Source organism: Uranotaenia lowii, chromosome 2 (genome assembly GCF_029784155.1).
Source record: "Uranotaenia lowii strain MFRU-FL chromosome 2, ASM2978415v1, whole genome shotgun sequence".
In the NCBI taxonomy this organism is placed as follows: Eukaryota; Metazoa; Arthropoda; class Insecta; order Diptera; family Culicidae; genus Uranotaenia; species Uranotaenia lowii.
The window spans coordinates 250,861,551-250,880,442 of record NC_073692.1 but is presented as its reverse complement, the minus strand read 5'-3'; the positions used below and the strand labels follow the sequence as shown (position 1 = coordinate 250,880,442).

The window sequence follows — 18,892 nt, the reverse complement described above, 5'->3', positions numbered from 1 at the left end:
GTTCAACCATGTTTCGGTCAGAGCAATAACATCATAGCAGCAATAAGAGGTGGCCAACAAATACTCATTGACACATGAGTTAATGCCACCGACGTTTTGGTGAAAAATGCTGATATGGTCATGCCGCGGCCGTTCAGAAAGTATACTGGGATGTTGTTCACTTTGAGGTAAAATTCCATCACCAAGAGAAGAACTATTCGGAACTGCGTACTTGCCTGCGGGTGCAGGCTGAAGAACCTTGTCACCGCAATCGATCTCAGGGCCGGGCCGACTGTTGACGATGGCTGGAATCAGCGCGACTGAGTCGATGGGTTCAGGGGACTCGCAAAAGCCTGATTCGTTGCGTCCTGGTAGAGATGGTGATGTTTTCTCCCGGCCTTTCATAACAATGGTCGGCTTGCCTCACGGTCATTATTTTTATACATTTTAGATGAAGAGGTCTGCAAATTGAAGGGCAGTCACTGGACGAATCGTGAAATAAACAAGAATACTTGTCAAACATCGAAGGTTAGATATTCCCGTTTCCTACTTCGAACACAGGGCCGGGGCGACTGCTGACGCTGGCTGGAATCAGCGCGACTGTGACGAAGGGCTCAGGGGCTTCCATAAAGCAAAATTCGGTGCGCGCCGGAGATCCAAGCAGCAGGTGACGATCATTGAAATCGGCTGCGAAACTGATTGTTTCGGTTGTAGTCGATGAATTCCCGGAAACTCAGTACGTTTGACCAGGTTTCCGGATCCAAAGCCATGTCCGTAGGCTCGAGGTCTACACCAACTTTAAATGACACGAAGCGCATCGTGCTTGTATCGGTGCCTTTGGGCACGAGCTTGACCACTTGCGGGGTATCCGTTTGCAGGTTGGCTTTAACCATCGAGGCGACGTCGTCCTCGCTCACATCTGGTTTGATGCGTGTAATGTACAACCAAAATAAATTCTCATTTTCGTTGCTGCATATGGGAACCGATACAACGTCGGAAGAGGTTCTTTTTGCACCAAGTTTGCACGGTTCGCTTATCGGGGCATCTGAAGCACGAAATCTTTTAAGCGCACGACGATAATCAGGACGGGCAGGTGTCAGTATTGGTATTGGAGTGGGTGGTGGCTTAGCGCAAATTTGTTTGATTTCTGAACGAAGCTTAGAAATAGCTTCTGTTAGTTGAGGTATTCCGTTTTGGTCGAGTGGGCGCAAAGGCGATACTGCGTAAGTGAGCATTTTCAAAAAGTCCAGCGCAGTCGTCGCACATCCAGAATGCGTTTTTCGACAGCGATTTCAAGCTACGGGCAGTAGCATTGCTAACGCTAACACATGTTAGATGAAATTCCTTTCCGCATACATATACCACGGCAAACCATGTATTCGATCCCGTTGATCGTGCCGCAACAACTTGAGCATGCTTGTGCCATAATAGCCCGGAAGGTATGTAATAGGCAGCGAAAAAATTGAATGCAAGGTTTAAGCTTTCGATTTTTCACGCTAGGTGTCGCTCCGGTTGCACAGAAAAAGAAAAAAAAACTCGTAGAATAAAAACAAGTAAAGTCTTCCTTGGACAAAATCGCCGCTCCGAGTAATAATTACAGCACGTAGTTTGCACACTTTAAAAAAATTAAAGGGACAAACTAAATCAACGTTAAGTGCAACACGCACATAAATGGTAGCATAAACACTAATTTACGAATTAAAGTGAATAATTTACATAAAAAGTAATGGTTAAAAATTGATAAAATATCGCATAACAACAGTAAGACGGAGTTGCCAGACTTGTTTAATATCCAATTTCAATAACTTTCTTCAATGATGTCAGAAGAAGTTGTAATCTTAGTTTTTGGAATTTCTATAAATTGTAGAATTCAATTTTTTGAAAGCGTTGTATCTCTGATTCAAGCATTTCTTGCAATATTTTAGTACAGCACTGAATGCAGAGTAGTAAATAGATTGAAAACAAGCTTTTTGTTTTAATCTAGGTTTATTGGTTTATCTTATCAGTTATGAAAAGACATACACTGGCTTAGCCGATTCAGGGTTACAGACTGAATAAACACGGACATTGTTCATTGGACAACTTCAGATTAACTTTAAACACCCTGTATCGAGATGGGAATCGAACCCATGCCTCAGGTGGTCCATGCAATTACCGTGTCACCAAGCTAACTACTCGACCACCAAGACGTAAAAGATTGATTTTACCCAAAACTGATAATTTAAAAATTTCCACACGCCATATCATCAAAACTAGAAGTGATAGACGAAATTTCTAAAATGTTTTGAATTTAGGAAGCCAAACTCTTACAAAATCAGTTGAAACATTGGCGCCAAAAATGCTGTTCCGCTGTGTAATCGTTACAAACTTTTTGGTTTGAATCACAGAATTACAGATACTGTTTTTTTTTTAAGAAATCAGAATTTCGCTGAGTTCTGTCTATAAGAAATCTATAATCGTTAGTCCATTTTTTATCATAAAACTTTCCTTATTTCTGTCATTAATCAAGAACAAAAATATTTCACTTTATCATACAATTTTAACTCAGCTTGAAACGAAAATAAAAACTCAACTAATTCCTATATTACGTTTTTCCAATAAATAAAAAGCTTAAATTTTACAAAAAAAGTCAACCATCTGGATTATTATGGAACAAATGCAACTGCAAACAAGTGACGTGCATATCATGTTATTGATGTATCATTTTTTTTTGTTTTAATAGAGACTGCAATTTTATGATAATTAACAATCTATCGTAGAAAAAAAATCGTAAAATAAATTTAATTTGAGGTAAGCTTCGCGAGTCGCACAAACATGACCCGAGGGCCGCATGAACAACAGGCAACCATATTTTTGAGTCAAATATGTTTTTTTTTGTTTGAAATACCTTACGCATAGTTATTTAACCATGTGCTCAATTTGGCTGCGTTTAGTAAATTCGACTGCGTTTTAGTAAAATTGTCAATGTTTCATGATAAAAGTAGTATGTGTTATGATAAAGATCATTATGCACGAGGAGCTTGACTTAAATAGTAAAACTAATATGCATGTTTGTTTGTGTATTTGCATGCAAGCATTATGGCATTATTTAAAACATTCAAATTCACACATCCGACACACGTCGGTCAGTGTTAGTTTGTTCTCCCGATGCTCTGGAATGATTTTTAAAAATTATGAAACTTGAATGCAGCTCAAAATTTGTTTGTTTACTCACGGGTTTGATGATTAATGATCCTGAATTAGTGTAAACAACAAGAATGTTTACCATAGTAAAATTATCATACGAACTGATGTTTTTAAGTCAAATATGTTTTGTTCTCAAAAGTACCATGTACGTAGTATTTTGTTGATATGAATTAGTGCCACAATGTCTAAATTACTATGTGGACGCTAGTTGTAATAGAAATTTTGATGAAATTATCATGACAACAATCATGACAATCTAAAATTACTAGGTACATAGTAATTGCAATAATGTTTCATGCGCACTTTTTCAAATTTGATGTTATACTTTGCCGTGGTTGAAAATACTATTACGCAGAAATGGTAAAATTATCATGACAACGTCTTTGAAATAGCCACACAATTTTTTTCCGTGTATTTGATCAATGGGGATACTTGATTCCTCGGCTATATCTCGAAACAGTAATGTCTCACAAATATCAAATGTTCTAGAAAAATGTGCTAAATAGAACAAAACAACAATGTTGTTGTCTCTACAAATTAAAAAAAATATATTTTTCGAATTCTTGAACTTTGTTTGAAAAATTTAACAAAATGTGATTTGAAAATCTTTTTTCATCGCTGTTTCTCATATGAAAAAATTACAATAAAAATATTTATTCCAATGTGTTCATCGTTAGAGTATAAAATGAACTTCATAATGCCATATTTTCAAAACAAAAGTAAACTCTCAAATTTTTCAAGAAGAAGTTTTCAATATTGTATGTTATGGATATAATTGATCCCTAGAGTCCAAAAAGACATATTTTTCTTTTGAATGGACCGTGATCATTGGTTATCATGAAATTACTTATATCTGTCTAATAACTAATGTTTATCCAGTAATTATCTGTTGAAATGGACTAAAAATACTGTATTTATTCAAAAACTAGAAAATTACGCCTTAAAATATGCAATGACTCTAGGGTAGTAGACAAACTTTTAGAATTCTACTTACAAACGATGAAATGAGAACTAATATGGCAAAAAATAGTAAATGGACCTTTTATATCTGGATTTCACTAGATTTTTACCAAGGGTCAGGTCAGCGAACCCAAAATTAAGGATCAAGTCTCCTTTGGTGAAGGATCTAGTCTCCTGTAAGTTAAAAAAATTCACAATTTTTTTAGTCTCACAAAAATTCTTCTAGTTCATCTACGAGTTCATGTATCGTTCTAACTTTTGGAGCATATAAGTTTGAAATTACATGCTGTCAGAAAATGCAAACGACTGCGAGTTGCTAAATTTTCACAAAAAGATATGCTGAAAATAAAAAGGGGATCAAATATCCCCATTCTCCCCTATGTATCCTGAAAATTGCACACTACCCAGCCACTACACATCAAGAGTAAAACAACGGACCACTTACCTTGGACCGGATGCTAACTGGAACCAGCTGATGGTCTTAAAAGATCTAGACTTTGAAGCTTAGGTCTAGCTTCGTAAAGCTTCGCTTCGTAACACTTTTCACTTTCCATCTGCAGTCTGATACAGAATACACCAAGCAGCGTCCTGTGTTTCGAAATTTCTTTTCACTTCTGTTCTATTGATTCCGTTGAGATGTTCACATTGGATTGTCCACTCGGGTCTCGGGTTATGCCTTCACGTGCACTAATCGACCTCACCTGATAAATATGAAAAGAAAAAAATTAATCTTACAGATCCAAGGGACTTTTTTCGTTAAAATAGAAGTCACATCTGAATGCCTTGAAAAACCATGGCTACCTATGGTAAATGTAGGGCCCTATTACATAAGACGAGTCACGAGTCATTTTACTCGAGTGAGCCATTTTGGTATTACAGTAAACGAGTCGAGTGGAATTTCGGTCGAGTAGCTCGACTGAGTCAAGTTCTTGAAGGTTCGTGACTCAGCTGTTTCACTCGACTACCGTAATAAGACATTTCTTTCGACTCGACAGAGACTGGAGTCGAGTCGAGTTACTCGACTCGTCTTATGTAATAAGGCCCGTAATTTTTGTTTTTGAAAAAAAAATGACTAAATTGCAGATAACAATTTTTTAATTGCAGATTTTGAAAACCATGTAAACTTAAAAAGCGAATGGAATTCACTGATTCTTGGATTATGAACAATAGCTAAAATTGAACACATTTTATACTTCTTATCATTTGATACAATATTCATATTTTCATGTTATTAATTTACGCAAGATTAATATTTACGTTAAAAATATGCTCATATAATAATCGGTCTAGTTGACACTCTTACTAAAATTATTATATCTCTTATTTCTTAACAAATGTGTACAGCAGTTAAAGTGTAACAAAGGTTGCAAAGCAAATGCTCCAGAAAAAGCTAGGTATACCAGCCAGCGGCTTCGGCGTAGTGGTTAGAGTTCAAGTCATCTACGCCAAAGTTCATGAGATCGAATCCCGGTCATGGCATACATAGTACACTTTCTGTGGTCTGGTGGTTTTAGCATTTGTGAGATGCTAGCCATCATTACTTCGAAAGATGTGCGCTTAGAAAGAGACGAACCAGCCCAAGGCTGAAAGTCTCTATAATAAGAAGAAAAAAAAGCTAGGTATACCAAAGAGAAATGCTCCAAAAAATCGACATTGTGCATTAGTAACTGAAGTTTGCACATAAGAATAAATTTTATTGAATATTTTTAAAATCATAAACAGAACTCAAAAAATTAAAAAAAAAATTGGTGTGAAACTGACTTTTTCAATCAATCAACCGTAAAAGTTGTTCCGATCACAGAAAGAAATTTTCAAAGGTTGAATGCAAAGTTGATTTAATATGACACATTTTGACATTATTGGAACTTTTCAAAAAAAAAACAAATATCTTGATTTGCAAAATTTAGCATTTAACTTCAGTTTACTAATGCACTAAGTAACAATGTTTAGCATTTGTTTGCTGTTTCTAAAGCATGTTTTTTTCTATTTTTTGTTTCTTTAAACTATGAAAAACTAATTATTGTAGCTGTATATCATCTAAAATAATATTGTATTTACATTAAAAGATTTCCAAAATTATAAATTTTGCACAATCTTAAGTGCAGTACCGTATTAAATTAAATTACAACACACAAATAGCGTTACAGAAATTAGATATTCTCGGTTTCCGCATAGAGATGACTTTCAAATTTCAATTTGAGGCTGTAAACATTTTTTTTTTTTTCAAAATCGTACCTACTTATTTGCTACAAAAATGTCGGCTACGTATTTAAACCTTCTCTATAACTTTAAACAACATCAATAAGCAAAGTTCCTAAATCTAATCCGCTAGGAATAATCCCGGAATATTGTACCAATCGATGGCAACTGGTAGGGAGTTGGCGAAATGGTGCTATACATATGAGTGCTTTCCACAATTAGAACGCCTCGCTGGTCTTTTGATGCCGACACCCTCGCCCCCTAAATTGATACAGCCGATGGATGCTGTATGCAACCCCTCCGATTTCGGAAACTCTATTCTGTGCAAGTGTGTATGTATATGTTCCTTGTATTACGATTTCTTCTTACTGGTACATGCAGGAAAATGGCCATATCAAACAAATTAGCTCTGTTTGGTAACATCTGTGATGTTTGCCTTATTGATATTCATGCTAGCGATCAGCCCGCGCCGTGGCTGTGTTTTGCAATTGTAATAATGGGCCCTAATTGAATTGATCGTTTTATGTGGATTTTTCTCTTCCAATCTCGGGGAAGATGTTAGGAAGATTTATACGAGTTAGGATGCGGATCTAATTTTTTGGGCGTTTATATTTTTGAAATGTATAACAAATCTGTGTTGAAATCATAATCATTCATATGTATCGCTGTGTGAAGGAATCCCTGACGTCGTCATCCTGGAATGTTTTATTTCAAACAGCTTCAAACTTTTTTAAGATGGTCGTTCTATCCGAATAGAACAGCGACTTACTATTCGCATGGATTTAGCAAATCAACACTTCCAAGACAAAAGACAGTTTCCAAATCAAATCAAGCAACAAATCTGACGCGAAAACAAAATCACTCACGCCACATGTCGACACGTTTCGTCAACCATGAGTCTAAGCTTCACCCGATGTCTTTTCGTTTGAACCAGGAAGAATTTCCGGCTGGAGGTCGTCTTGCGAACCTTATAATTAATTATATTAGTTGTCACAGTAAGATTTCAATGATTTTGAACATAATACCCGGCCGTCCAACGTCACTTTAACTTCAAACCAACTCACTTTGTCCTCCGTTTTTCTTGCATTCAAATCTTCCTGACGGCTTTGCGGGATTATCTAGCTGGTTCGATTAGCTCAAGCAAGTTTACTTTTACGTTTAACATCCACTGAAGAATTTCTATTTTCTGCGACACTTTAGTCATAAATTGTCAAAAAAAGAATTCAATCCACAGTAACTTCGGAAAAGCCTTCCAAAGTGTAACTGTTTTCGCCGAAAATACAGTACTTGAATTAATATACGAAAAAATCCGACTTTTGTGCAGCTTTTGATCTGCCCAGAAAAACCCAGTGAATCGATTTTCTTTAAATTTTGTGCAATGTTTCTTCACTCATATCTACACATTCGGTTAGAAAATGGTGTTGATCCAAAGCACCCAGTTCAAATGCGAGCTGTGCAAAGTTGTGGATCACCTGTGCTATCATGGGAAGATTTTTAACACTTCCAGGGTATGTAAAATTTATCAAAAAAAAACTGCTTCAACTGGAATATCAAGCTCAAAAGTGCAGTTGACCTGGTGCCATCACTCACATATTTTGATATTTATTTCGATAATCAGCGCAGCAGCAGCAGAGAGAAAAGATAAAATTAGGCTCTATATCATGTTAGAATTTTGCTTTTTTTGAACCTATCGGCTTCACCCAGGACATTCTTAAATAAATTCCACAGAAAAGATCTTGGGCGGCTCTTAGCCTTTTTAATAAGTTCAACCGAACAATTTAGGCAATTCGATCTAACCATGTTGAGATGAAAAAAACGTCAACATATAAAACGAAAGAGAGAACAGCATCTAATGAATTCATTTGTTTTAGGTCAACATGTATACGGAAGAAACCGACGGCCCCGTACGGCTTTCACGTCGCAGCAATTATTGGAACTGGAGAAACAATTTAAAGTCAGCAAATATCTATCGAGACCAAAACGATACGAGGTTGCTAACAATCTTTTACTTTCGGAAACACAGGTAAGATATTGAAAAATTAAGGTACTTTAGGTTTTAATTTTTCAATAGTTCTTAGTTTTAATCCTTTTTCGACGACGGCTTCGCTACTTGGAGTGTCAATTTTGCTAACCGGATATTCGCACCTCTCAACTTATCTAGAAAAAAAAAATGTTTTTTTTGAGCTTGCAATGTGCTTAAAATGTTTGTGCAATATTGATTAAAGAAAAAAAATAGAAGAATAAGGGTACCAGAGAAACTAGTCCATCTCATCGAAGCACAATACGAGGCATTTTCGTACAAGGTCGTCTTGCACGACGCACAGTGGTCCAAAAGGGTCCGAAATGGAACTTTTTTCCTGGTGCTTTTGTCCTTCATTTTAGCTATTAGATGTCTTCAGAACATTTACTAGTAAGATTGTTTCCCATAACGTGAAAGTATCAAAAATTAGTCACAGCCTACTACGATAAAAATAAAAACACTTACTTTTTTGTTTGAAGAGATAGAGACCAAATTAGTTCTACAAAGTTGTAGATATCATCAAAATATGAAACTTTGCTGAAATAACAAGAGCTCTATCTCTATTCAGTGCAGAGTTATAAAGCTTTTAGTTTAAAACATACTTAAAATTTGTTTTTTGTACTTAACTATTGTAAATTTTGAACTTACATAAATATGATGTTCACAACATTTATTGCGATACTCAATACGCACATTTTGCACTACACAGAAAAAAAATCTGAATCCTTAACAACACTGAAATTGAAAACCCTTAATATTACATGACGTAGAACGCGATTTATTAATGTAATTTTACATATCATAATAAAGTTGAATCCTTAACAGCACTGAATTCTAATGAGACAAATATTACTTGACACGGAACGCGACTATTTGATGTAAATTTACATCACATATGATGTAACTAAAACGAAGCATCATATATGACGGAATTTTCAGTACGAATTGAATATTACACGTGTTAAATATTTACATGTCTTCCAAATTACACACGTCTGTTGAAGTTTACAATCGTGTAATATTCAACTCGCACTGAAAATTCCATCATATCTGATGCTTCTTTTTCATTACATCATATGTGATGTAATTTTACAAAATTATTTGATCACACAAAATTCTCAACAGCACTGAATGAGAATTTTCTTAAAATTACACGACGTGGAATGTTATATGGACATTGAATTTTAATTAAATGTAAATTACATTACACTGTACGCAATGTATCATGTAAAAAAACAGCCTGTCAAAGCTGGCCCACACAAAAGTAAACAAAGTGTTGCGTCAAGTCGTGCACCAAAGCAATTAGTCAAAAGTTGCTTTGAAGAAGTTTCCACGTTTGTAAGTTAGTGGATACTGTTGGTTCACCGAATTATTTGCGGCGCTACGGCAGCGGACCCACAAGATGCAACTCTGTGAGCGGCATCCCGTACATAATTGTCCTTCGAAGATGGATTTTCGAATTTATTTAGTGTTCCCATGTTATACATATTCTAATGCCTTCGAAAATTTTGGTTTTTTAGACGGTGAAAGACAATGTAGTGTTCATAGACTCAGATTTTTAACAAATAAATGATTTTTATTAAAACCAAATTGATTTTAATTTAGAGATGAATATCCGCCATTAAATTGGTTCGCTTTTGCGTTCCCAGAAGTAACTAAAAAGTAAACCAAAAAATATCCAATAAGAAAAAAATTACCTAAATTCAGTGGTTTTGAAATTTACATGACTTTTATATTACACGCCTTTAAAATTTTACAGGCGTGTAAAATTCACCACACACGGAAAATTCCGTCATATATGATGCTTCTTTTTATTTACATCATATGTGATGTAATTTTACAGATTTTTTTCGTTGTGTGTAGGTCTTAAATCTCTACGACCTTGTCTTCCGAAGTTATCGCAATTTCAAGTTTTATTTTTCCTAAATTTCACCAATTTCTAGGGTAAAATGGGGCAAGTGGATCCATAAACTAAATACCACATCTTGAAGTATAATTCAAGTACTATAAACTAAGTCAGAAACTACTTGTCTCCACGCGCCCGTTTTTGAGTACGGTCGGCATAAATTTGTTGAATTCTTAGATTTTAACGATAAAATAGAGATTGATTGTTAATAATTCTGTCATATCTTCTCAAGGAATGAACTATCTGTTTTGATGTCTTCAAATGAAAGTTGCAACAAACGAGCTATTGAATGGTATTTTTTAGAGAATTTTTGATGATACCGTTTGTGGACTTAAACATTTTTTAAAGCGTTTTTACGGTTTTAACTGGAAATGCTTTTTGATATTTTTTTTTTAAATATTCAATTTGAAAAGGTGATAAAATTTCAATGCGTTTTGATGTGCTATTTGATGATTTCAGTTGAAAACTGATAAAGTTATGTGAATTTTAAGCATGTTATTATTTCAACGATGACAATAAAACTCTATTTTCTCGTTAAAATCTAAGAATTCAACAAATTAATGCCGACCGTTCTGAAAAACGGGCGCGTGGAGACAAGTAGTTTCTGGCTTAGTTTATAGTACTTGAATTATACTTCAAGATGTGGTATTTAGTTTATAGATCTACTTGCCCCATTTTACCCTAGAAATTCTTAAAATTAAGGAAAAATAAAACTTAAAATTGCGATAACTTCGGAAGACAAGGTCGTAGAGATTTAAGACCTAGTGCAAAATGTGCGTATTGAGTATCGCAATAAATGTTGTGAACATCATATTTATGTAAGTTCAAAATTTACAATAGTTAAGTACAAAAAACAAATTTTAAGTATGTTTTAAACTAAAAGCTTTATAACTATGCACTGAATAGATATAGAGCTCTTGTTATTTCAGCAAAGTTTCATATTTTGATGATATCTACAACTTTGTAGAACAAATTTGGTCTCTATCTCTTCAAACAAAAAAGTTAGTGTTTTTATTTTATCGTAGTAGGCTGTGACTAATGTTTGATACTTTCACGTTATGGGAAACAATCTTACTAGTAAATGTTCTGAAGACATCTAATAGCTAAAATGAAAGACAAAAGCACCAGAAAAAAAGTTCCATTTCAGACCCTTTTGGACCACTGTGCGACGGTGTCTTGTCCGAACCAATCCCGGTAACTGCTGGAGTGAGACAAGGATGTAAAATCCGAAAATCCGAATCTTCAACTCAAACGTTAAATCCGTATTGCTGTACGGGTGCGAAACTTGGTGCACATATCTGCCGTGATATGACGAAGTGACGAATAAACCATTTTGTGTTTTCGTCAATAAAAGCGATTTTCTCTTTTAGCTTAATATTCATTACTCCAGGATTTTTAACGAAATATAATCTGTACAGCCTGTTCTAAAATGTATTTAAAATAAAGCCTTTCGGATAACAACTCCTTATTTTGCCTACATAAGTTTTTAAAACACATTACTCACTTCGGCGTAAAATGTAAGTTTTGTTTTAACGATTATACGACGAAGTGTCTAATGTCCTACTAACTATGGTAGTTAGTAGGCTTGTGCAAACTTCCGAATCAAAGAAATTGAACAATTTTTGCTATTTCATTAAAATAGCCAGCGCATTGGAACTTATTCAAGCATATTCGAGCGAGGAGGTGGGTATTTTCAAAGATATCGGAGAGTTTGAGGAGATGTTGGGATGAATCAATGAGAAATGAAATATTTCATCGATAAGAACAAAATAACTATACCGACTTAAAATTTATTTGAATTTCCACCAGCTGCTTTTATTTTGTTGGTTTAGGTACATTAAACCAACAAAATAAAAACAGGCTGCAAAAGCGCGAACAAAATATGCCAAGGCGATGAGTCCTCTACTTAAATACAAAGAATTTTGGGAGATGCTCGACAAAAGAATGTATTTTGAAGAATTTTAACAAATTAAAATTGTGCTTTTATTCAATAAACCAATTTATCGTAATTAATGCACAACATTTCATTTGAATAAATGAATGTACAGTACCGTTCATAATTGTATAGAAATTGGAAGCACGCGCACTATCACTTCGACTTTGACCTTCCATAACTTTTTACTCTGATAATATTTTTTGATCAAGTCTTTTGCGTTAGATAGATCAACTATCACACTATTATACCACAAAATTTCTGGAGTTTGTGTGGCCTGAGATACAGTAATTCTACGAAAATCGGACTTTTTGGACTTTTCTCATTCAAACTGCAATATCTCATAAACTACGCTACATTTTTCATTGAAATTTTGCGGAGTGATTGTTGAAACATAAAGCTAGCATGTCTGAAAATTTCGAAAAGTTCTATTGATGAAATCAAAAGTTACGCGAGGTGCAATTTTTCAAGCATGAACCTAGAAATGCGATTTCTATAAATTTTTGGACGATTCATGAGAACAATATCGTTTCCATCAAACCATCAGACAAAAAGTGTCTGGCAAAAGCAATGAAGAAAAGAAGAAATGGAATAAATGATCCATTTGTGTTTTGAAATCAGAATCTCACGATATTGTTTTGATTTTTTGGTTGAAATAGATTTACTGGTTGTTAAACAGAGAATATGATTTTCCTATGGAAACATTCGTCCATAATTCTATAGAAATCGCATTTCTAGGTTCATGCCTGTAATATTGCACCTCGCGTAACTTTTGATATCATCGATAGAACTTTTCGAAATTTTCAGACATGCTAGCTTTATGTTTCAACAATCACTCTGCAAAATTTCAATGAAAAATGTAGCGTAGTTTATGAGATATTGCAGTTTGAATGAGAAAAGTCCAAAAAGTCCGATTTTCGTAGAATAACCACAGAGAACCAGAGTTCGGGCTGGAGCCCCAACCGTGTGTAAAAATACCAACCGTGATTTCAAAATAAACGACGCCATTTTTGCAACTTAGCTAAGAGCCACCAGATGTCGTTACCGGTACTTTTATTTTTTCCATTTTTTCTACACGCTCAGACAATAGCACCTTCAACGAATGAAAAATGCACTCAAAGCCAAATGTATTTTCTGTCACCCAATCGGGTATGAAAATAATTGTATGTTTTTCGGTTTTTGCCTGTGTTTGTTTTTTGTCAACATAAAAAAATACTACATCAAGCCTAAACTGAAAAAAGTCATAATTTAGAATATATTTCCATGATGAACACAAATTTCAAAATTCGTTCAGTATTATTTTTTTCACAAAATTGTTATCTCGGTAGTATTGGAAAAAAATTGGCGCATTTTGTTATCGGATATCTGTAATGAGTGTAATGGAAGGGAGGAATATTTGAAGAATTTATTAAACTTTGATATCGAGTTGCTTTCAAATGCCTTTTTCTTTTCCCTTAAATTCTTAGGAAGTGTCAGGGTAACCTTCATGCTATTAATACTCTGATCCGACTAAGAGGCAAAATTCGGTATTTGGAAAACAATTCCAATTTTCGAATATTTTCGGAAGTATGTACTGAAGTCCTATCCTGGCGCAGGAATGACGCGATGTTAACGTGCTATAATTTTGCAATGTTCGAACGAAGATGGGCGGTGAAACATTCAATTGATTATATTTGAAATGCTTCGTTATGAGTGAAATTTGTTTTAATAATCTGATCCTAAAAGAAAAGTTTAATTTATTTATCCAATCGAGGAGTATCATCAATTAACACATCATACAGAAATCCTGTGGCAAATGTAAACTTAACTATTTTTGAAATTATAATTCACATTAAACCAGACACATAATTGAACCGTTATATTACCTTACTCGTCTAACAATTGAATAATGTTTGCTGTTTTTGCCCAAACTAAATCAGTGGCTCAATTCAAAACGGAACCAAAGGCAACATTGCCAAAAACAAGATTTCGTTTACACCCAAAAAAAAAAAATAAAACTAGCTGAGTTCTGCTTTGGTGCGACCTGGAAGTAAATTTTGGGTTATTTATGTTCTGAGTGTTCTCAACTGTTGACAAACAAAACCAACAACAACAGCTGAGTCACTTAGCTAAGAGCCACTAGATGGTGCTGTTTTTAGGCCAATTTTAACGGTTTTAAAATGGCCGACGATTCAAATTCTTACACACGTACTTGACACATATTTGTTCGGGGCCCGTTCTCTGGTTCTCTGTGGAATAACTGTATCTCAAGCCACACAAACTCCACAAAGCTCAAATTTTGTGGTATAATCGTGTGATAGTTGTTCTATCTAACGCAAAAAAAATTGATCAAAAAATATCATTAGAGTAACAAGTTATAGAAGTTCAAAGTTGAAGTGACAATGCGCGTGCTTCCAATTTCTATACAATTATGAACGGTACTGTATGAATGAAAGCCTATTTTCTGAAAATATATAAATTTACGTATCAAATTTGATAAAATAAAAAATGATCGCCTTAAAAGAATATAAAATTATTTTAAATGGGACGGATAATTAGTCACATCGGCGTCAAAATGGCACATTCGTCACTTCGTTTTTTTCTGAATTTACTCGAAAACTATATGGAATATCAAAAAACTTTTCAGAGCATTTGAAAGGTTTAAGAAAACTGAATAAAATGACGTCGAAAAGTAAAAACCGATAAAAGGAACTACATCGCCGGTGTCATCAAAGGGCGCTAGAAATCGAGATTCGGGAACGTGGAAACCTACAAAAAGATGAAAACGAGATTTGCAGAGGGGCGCTAGATTGGAATCAAGAAGAACATCGAAGAAGAGGCAGACCCAGAAACTCGTGGCGGCGAAGCCTAGCCGCAGAAATTCGAATAACTGTCGACGAGAATCTTGACTGGGACCAGGTGAAGACGCTGGCTCCGGATCGTCAACAGTGGAGGTCTTTTACCACGGCCCTATGCACCGGAGGATCGGCGCGGGATCATTAAATAAATAAATAAATAAAAAATTATCGACTTTAAAAAATCGTCAAACATTCTCGGCTTTGTTCTGCGAGTCGGGTGACGTCCCAAGTAGCACCGATAGTTTTATTTGACTCTTCAAGACCCTTATAAAACCAAAACTTGATCTAGTAGCCTGCTATAAAACTTTAAATGTTACTTGGGGAGACTCGTCAAATTTCACTTCTAAATCTAGACTTTTGCGAGTCACTTCACCTTACTCGCAGAATAAGGCTCTCTGTGTTTAGAGATTCTGAAAGTTGCGCAACAATTACCGTTTATCTTAATCTAGACCCTAAACCAAGTTAAAAAATAGTCTTATTTAATTGTTTTGGTTGAGTGTCTGTAGATCTATGGCCATACTAAAAGATTTTACTTTTCTTTCAATTCAGGTCAAAATATGGTTCCAGAACAGAAGAATGAAATGGAAAAGATCCAAAAAGGTAAACGAATCCAAGAAATCCACAATTCAATCGTCAACTACGGATACATCACGGTTGGACGATAACCGGAAAGTAGACCGAGCTTTAGAAAGTCACAGCAAACACCAAACTCCCAAGTCGGATTATTCGATTACTAAGAGTAATATTCCCAATCCTTCCAATCCAGTCAACGTTATTCCGCCGTATTTAAATTCCGAAAAGTGTACAAATGAATCTATTATGTCATCTACCACTCCTGTTTTTAAATTAGATCCTGAAAAATGTAACGTTTTCAAACCATATATAACATAATCATCAATAAAACGAAAATATAATCTAACGGTTTTTATGTGTATCTTTCAATACTACCCGAAAATCAAATCCACAATTTGCGGCTATTTGCGGATAGTCTTCAAGCGGAAAATGATTGTTCAGTTTCGATATAACCGTATCAGTCTTTCTCAAAGTTTAACATGTAACATGTCGTTATTTTAATATTGTCGAATGACACCAACAATTTTTCAAACATACTACATACTTCAGACATGGTAAATGTGCAATCGGATGGCAGCCAAAATGGCCATATCCGAATTACTGTATCTCAGACCACAAAACATTTAAAAAGCTCAAATTTAGTGATATAATAGTTGTTTGTTATAGTTATAGTTGATCTACCTGACGCAGAAAATATGATCAAAAAATATCATCAGCGTAAAAATTTATTGAAGTTCAAATTCGAAATGACAGCGCGCGTGCGTCCAATTTCTATACAATTATAAACGATACTGTATATACATTTGTAGATTGGCCTAAAAAAACTGATCAGTTACGAAGTTACGATATTTTACACTCAAAATCACCTAAGGAGATAGGAAAAATTCAAATTTTTATTTTGATACCAAATGACTTATAGTGTTTTCGTTTATTAGCATTGGTAACCTAGCTATCCACGAGTTTTGCCCTAACTGCTGTTATTGTGTTCGTTTATTAATTCACTAGTTTTGCGCGAGGTTTGAACCTCAAGCAGGCGGTTGCAACCCGTAGAGATTGTCAGTGGTGGGGGTAAGCATAAGGGTGAGTATTGACTGAGTCGATTTGGGGTCATTTTTGAATTTCTCAAACCCTGGGGTCTTAAAAGCTTCGTTTTGGTCCATAACTCATCCATGATTTTTTGCAGAATTTTTAAGTAACGTTTACATGAGTAAATTTGAACTTTTAGGTTTGTATGGGAAAATTGAACATCATTTTTGTTTGTTTGAAAAATCAACATCATTTTTGTTTCTTCTGTGGAACCGAGCCTGCTAATGGTTTTTGTGTCAATTTATAAATTTCTTCCAGGAAATTTTCCGCTGACCAATTTTGTCGAATAGCATAACTTCGTATCTTTTTAGACAAAAAAGTTATTAGCTGTACTCCAAATCGACTCAGTCTAGTGAGTATAGCAACCATATATTTACATCGTCCCGGGTGACGATTATGTTTGTTTATTCGGAAAAAGTTTTGCCCCGCGCCAGTGGTGAAAACGAAAACGGTATTAGAAACGTCGAGATCTGGTGTTACTTCGAAAAAAATCGACGTTTTGGGACTTTTTATTTTAGCAATCTTCAATTATGTTATTTTGGTATTTCTGTATCAAATCCGTAGCAATTTGTCATTTAAAGTTAAATTTATTCTATTTTAAGGTTTCTAAATTATTTTAGGACCACCCTATCGGAAAATAAATTGAGCACCGTAGTGAATAATAAACTCTAAGATGCCTTTTGACAATTCAAATGGGTAACATCATGAGGCGTGCAACGATTTTTGATTTACCTCACAGGCCACTTCTTAAAAGTTTCATAGAAATCTACCATATTTTTGCGAAATAACAATAGAACTCAACTTTTTAGATATTTCTAAATCATTTGATATTAAAATTGAAATTTAGTTTCTCCACGTTTTTTAAGAGTAAAATAAAATAGGTAGTTTCTTTGAAATTTTGCACAAGTCGACTTTATGACAAAATTCCAGGATTCGCGTTCGTGGCCATTGCTTTAAACTACTGGGCTTATAACCTAATGGACATCTGCTACTAAATTAAAAATACAATTACTTTTGTTTGGAAGTTCGACCGTCAATTTAATCTTGAAAAGTAATTTTCAAATCGAGTCCGAAAATAAACATAAAACATGTGCATTATCAAACTTTAGTCTTCAGTTTATATTTCTGGTGATATTACTTTCAGGTCAAGATCCACAGTTTTAAAATTAATATAAAACATATTTCAGTTGGAGTATAGAATTTATTTTCAGAGTCGATTGTATTCCATTTACCCGAATTCAAACCCCAGAATGCCCAATTTCCCAGGAAAAAATTCCCCAGAATGCACCATTTATCAGTTTTTTTTCCAGAATAGACCATTTCCCAGATTTTTTTTCCCCAGAATGGAACCTTTTCCAGAATGGCACAAATCCCAGATTCTTTTTCTAGTGTTGCTTTGTTTAAGGTTTGGATACTTTAATTGATTTAATGCTAACCATGGTCTTTTAAAAAACCGTTTTGGTATCCGACTTCTCACGCTGTGCATTCGAACTTGAAAGAATAAATTTATGAAACCCCATTTTTTTGTAGTAATTCCTTCTTTTTTTTATTTCTAGTTTGGATAAATGTTTTCAATTTTCTGGAAAATGGTTCTTCTGACGCATAAATTTCTGGTAAATGGTTCATTCTGGTGAAAAAATTTCTGGGAAATGATTCGTCTGGGAATAAAAATTCTGGGGAATGGTGCTTTCTGGCGATTGAAATTCTGGGGATTTTTCATTCTGGGCAAAAGTTTTTGGGTAAATGGAGTACAAGCTCAGTCAGATAAATAATAACGCCAAGGATTTCGGATACTGAATCTTGATTTGGAGAAGAATTTTAAACCTTATTGTAATATGACATGTGGTGAGTACTGAAAATTAGACATAGAAAAACTATGATACTGATTCTAATAATCTTAACAGGACCACACTATAGGCAGAGAGAACCATGGTTAAAACGAGTTACAGAGAGAGCATTGAAGTCTTGCGTTGGTTATCGTTTGGAAGCTTTTTGTATTTCTTTCACCGCGAATAAATAAAGTGAATTAACATCAAAAAAGTATAATTATCACAGTGGGTACCCTCTGCGCATGACATATTAAGAATCGTAATCGATGGATTCCTTTCAAATCAACCACTTCTATATCAGTGAAGTACTTAGCTCCCTGAGCAGACATTCGGTAGAAATAATCGAGGACTAGACTTGTCACTAAGTGAAATGCTAGTCTTTGG

The 18,892-nt window shown here is 34.7% G+C and overlaps 1 protein-coding gene across 1 annotated transcript in view; it reads left to right on the top strand.

The window, feature by feature from the left end:
• Positions 1 to 15,918, top strand: part of LOC129750079 (homeobox protein Hox-B5b) — a 54,048-nt gene extending 38,130 nt beyond the window's left edge. The window contains exons 4-5 of the mRNA XM_055745290.1: positions 8,196 to 8,347; positions 15,570 to 15,918. Coding sequence (XP_055601265.1) covers positions 8,196 to 8,347; positions 15,570 to 15,911 — 494 coding nt within the window. The 3' untranslated portion in view covers positions 15,912 to 15,918. The remainder of the gene's footprint in view (positions 1 to 8,195; positions 8,348 to 15,569) is intronic.
• The last annotated feature ends 2,974 nt before the right edge of the window (positions 15,919 to 18,892 follow it).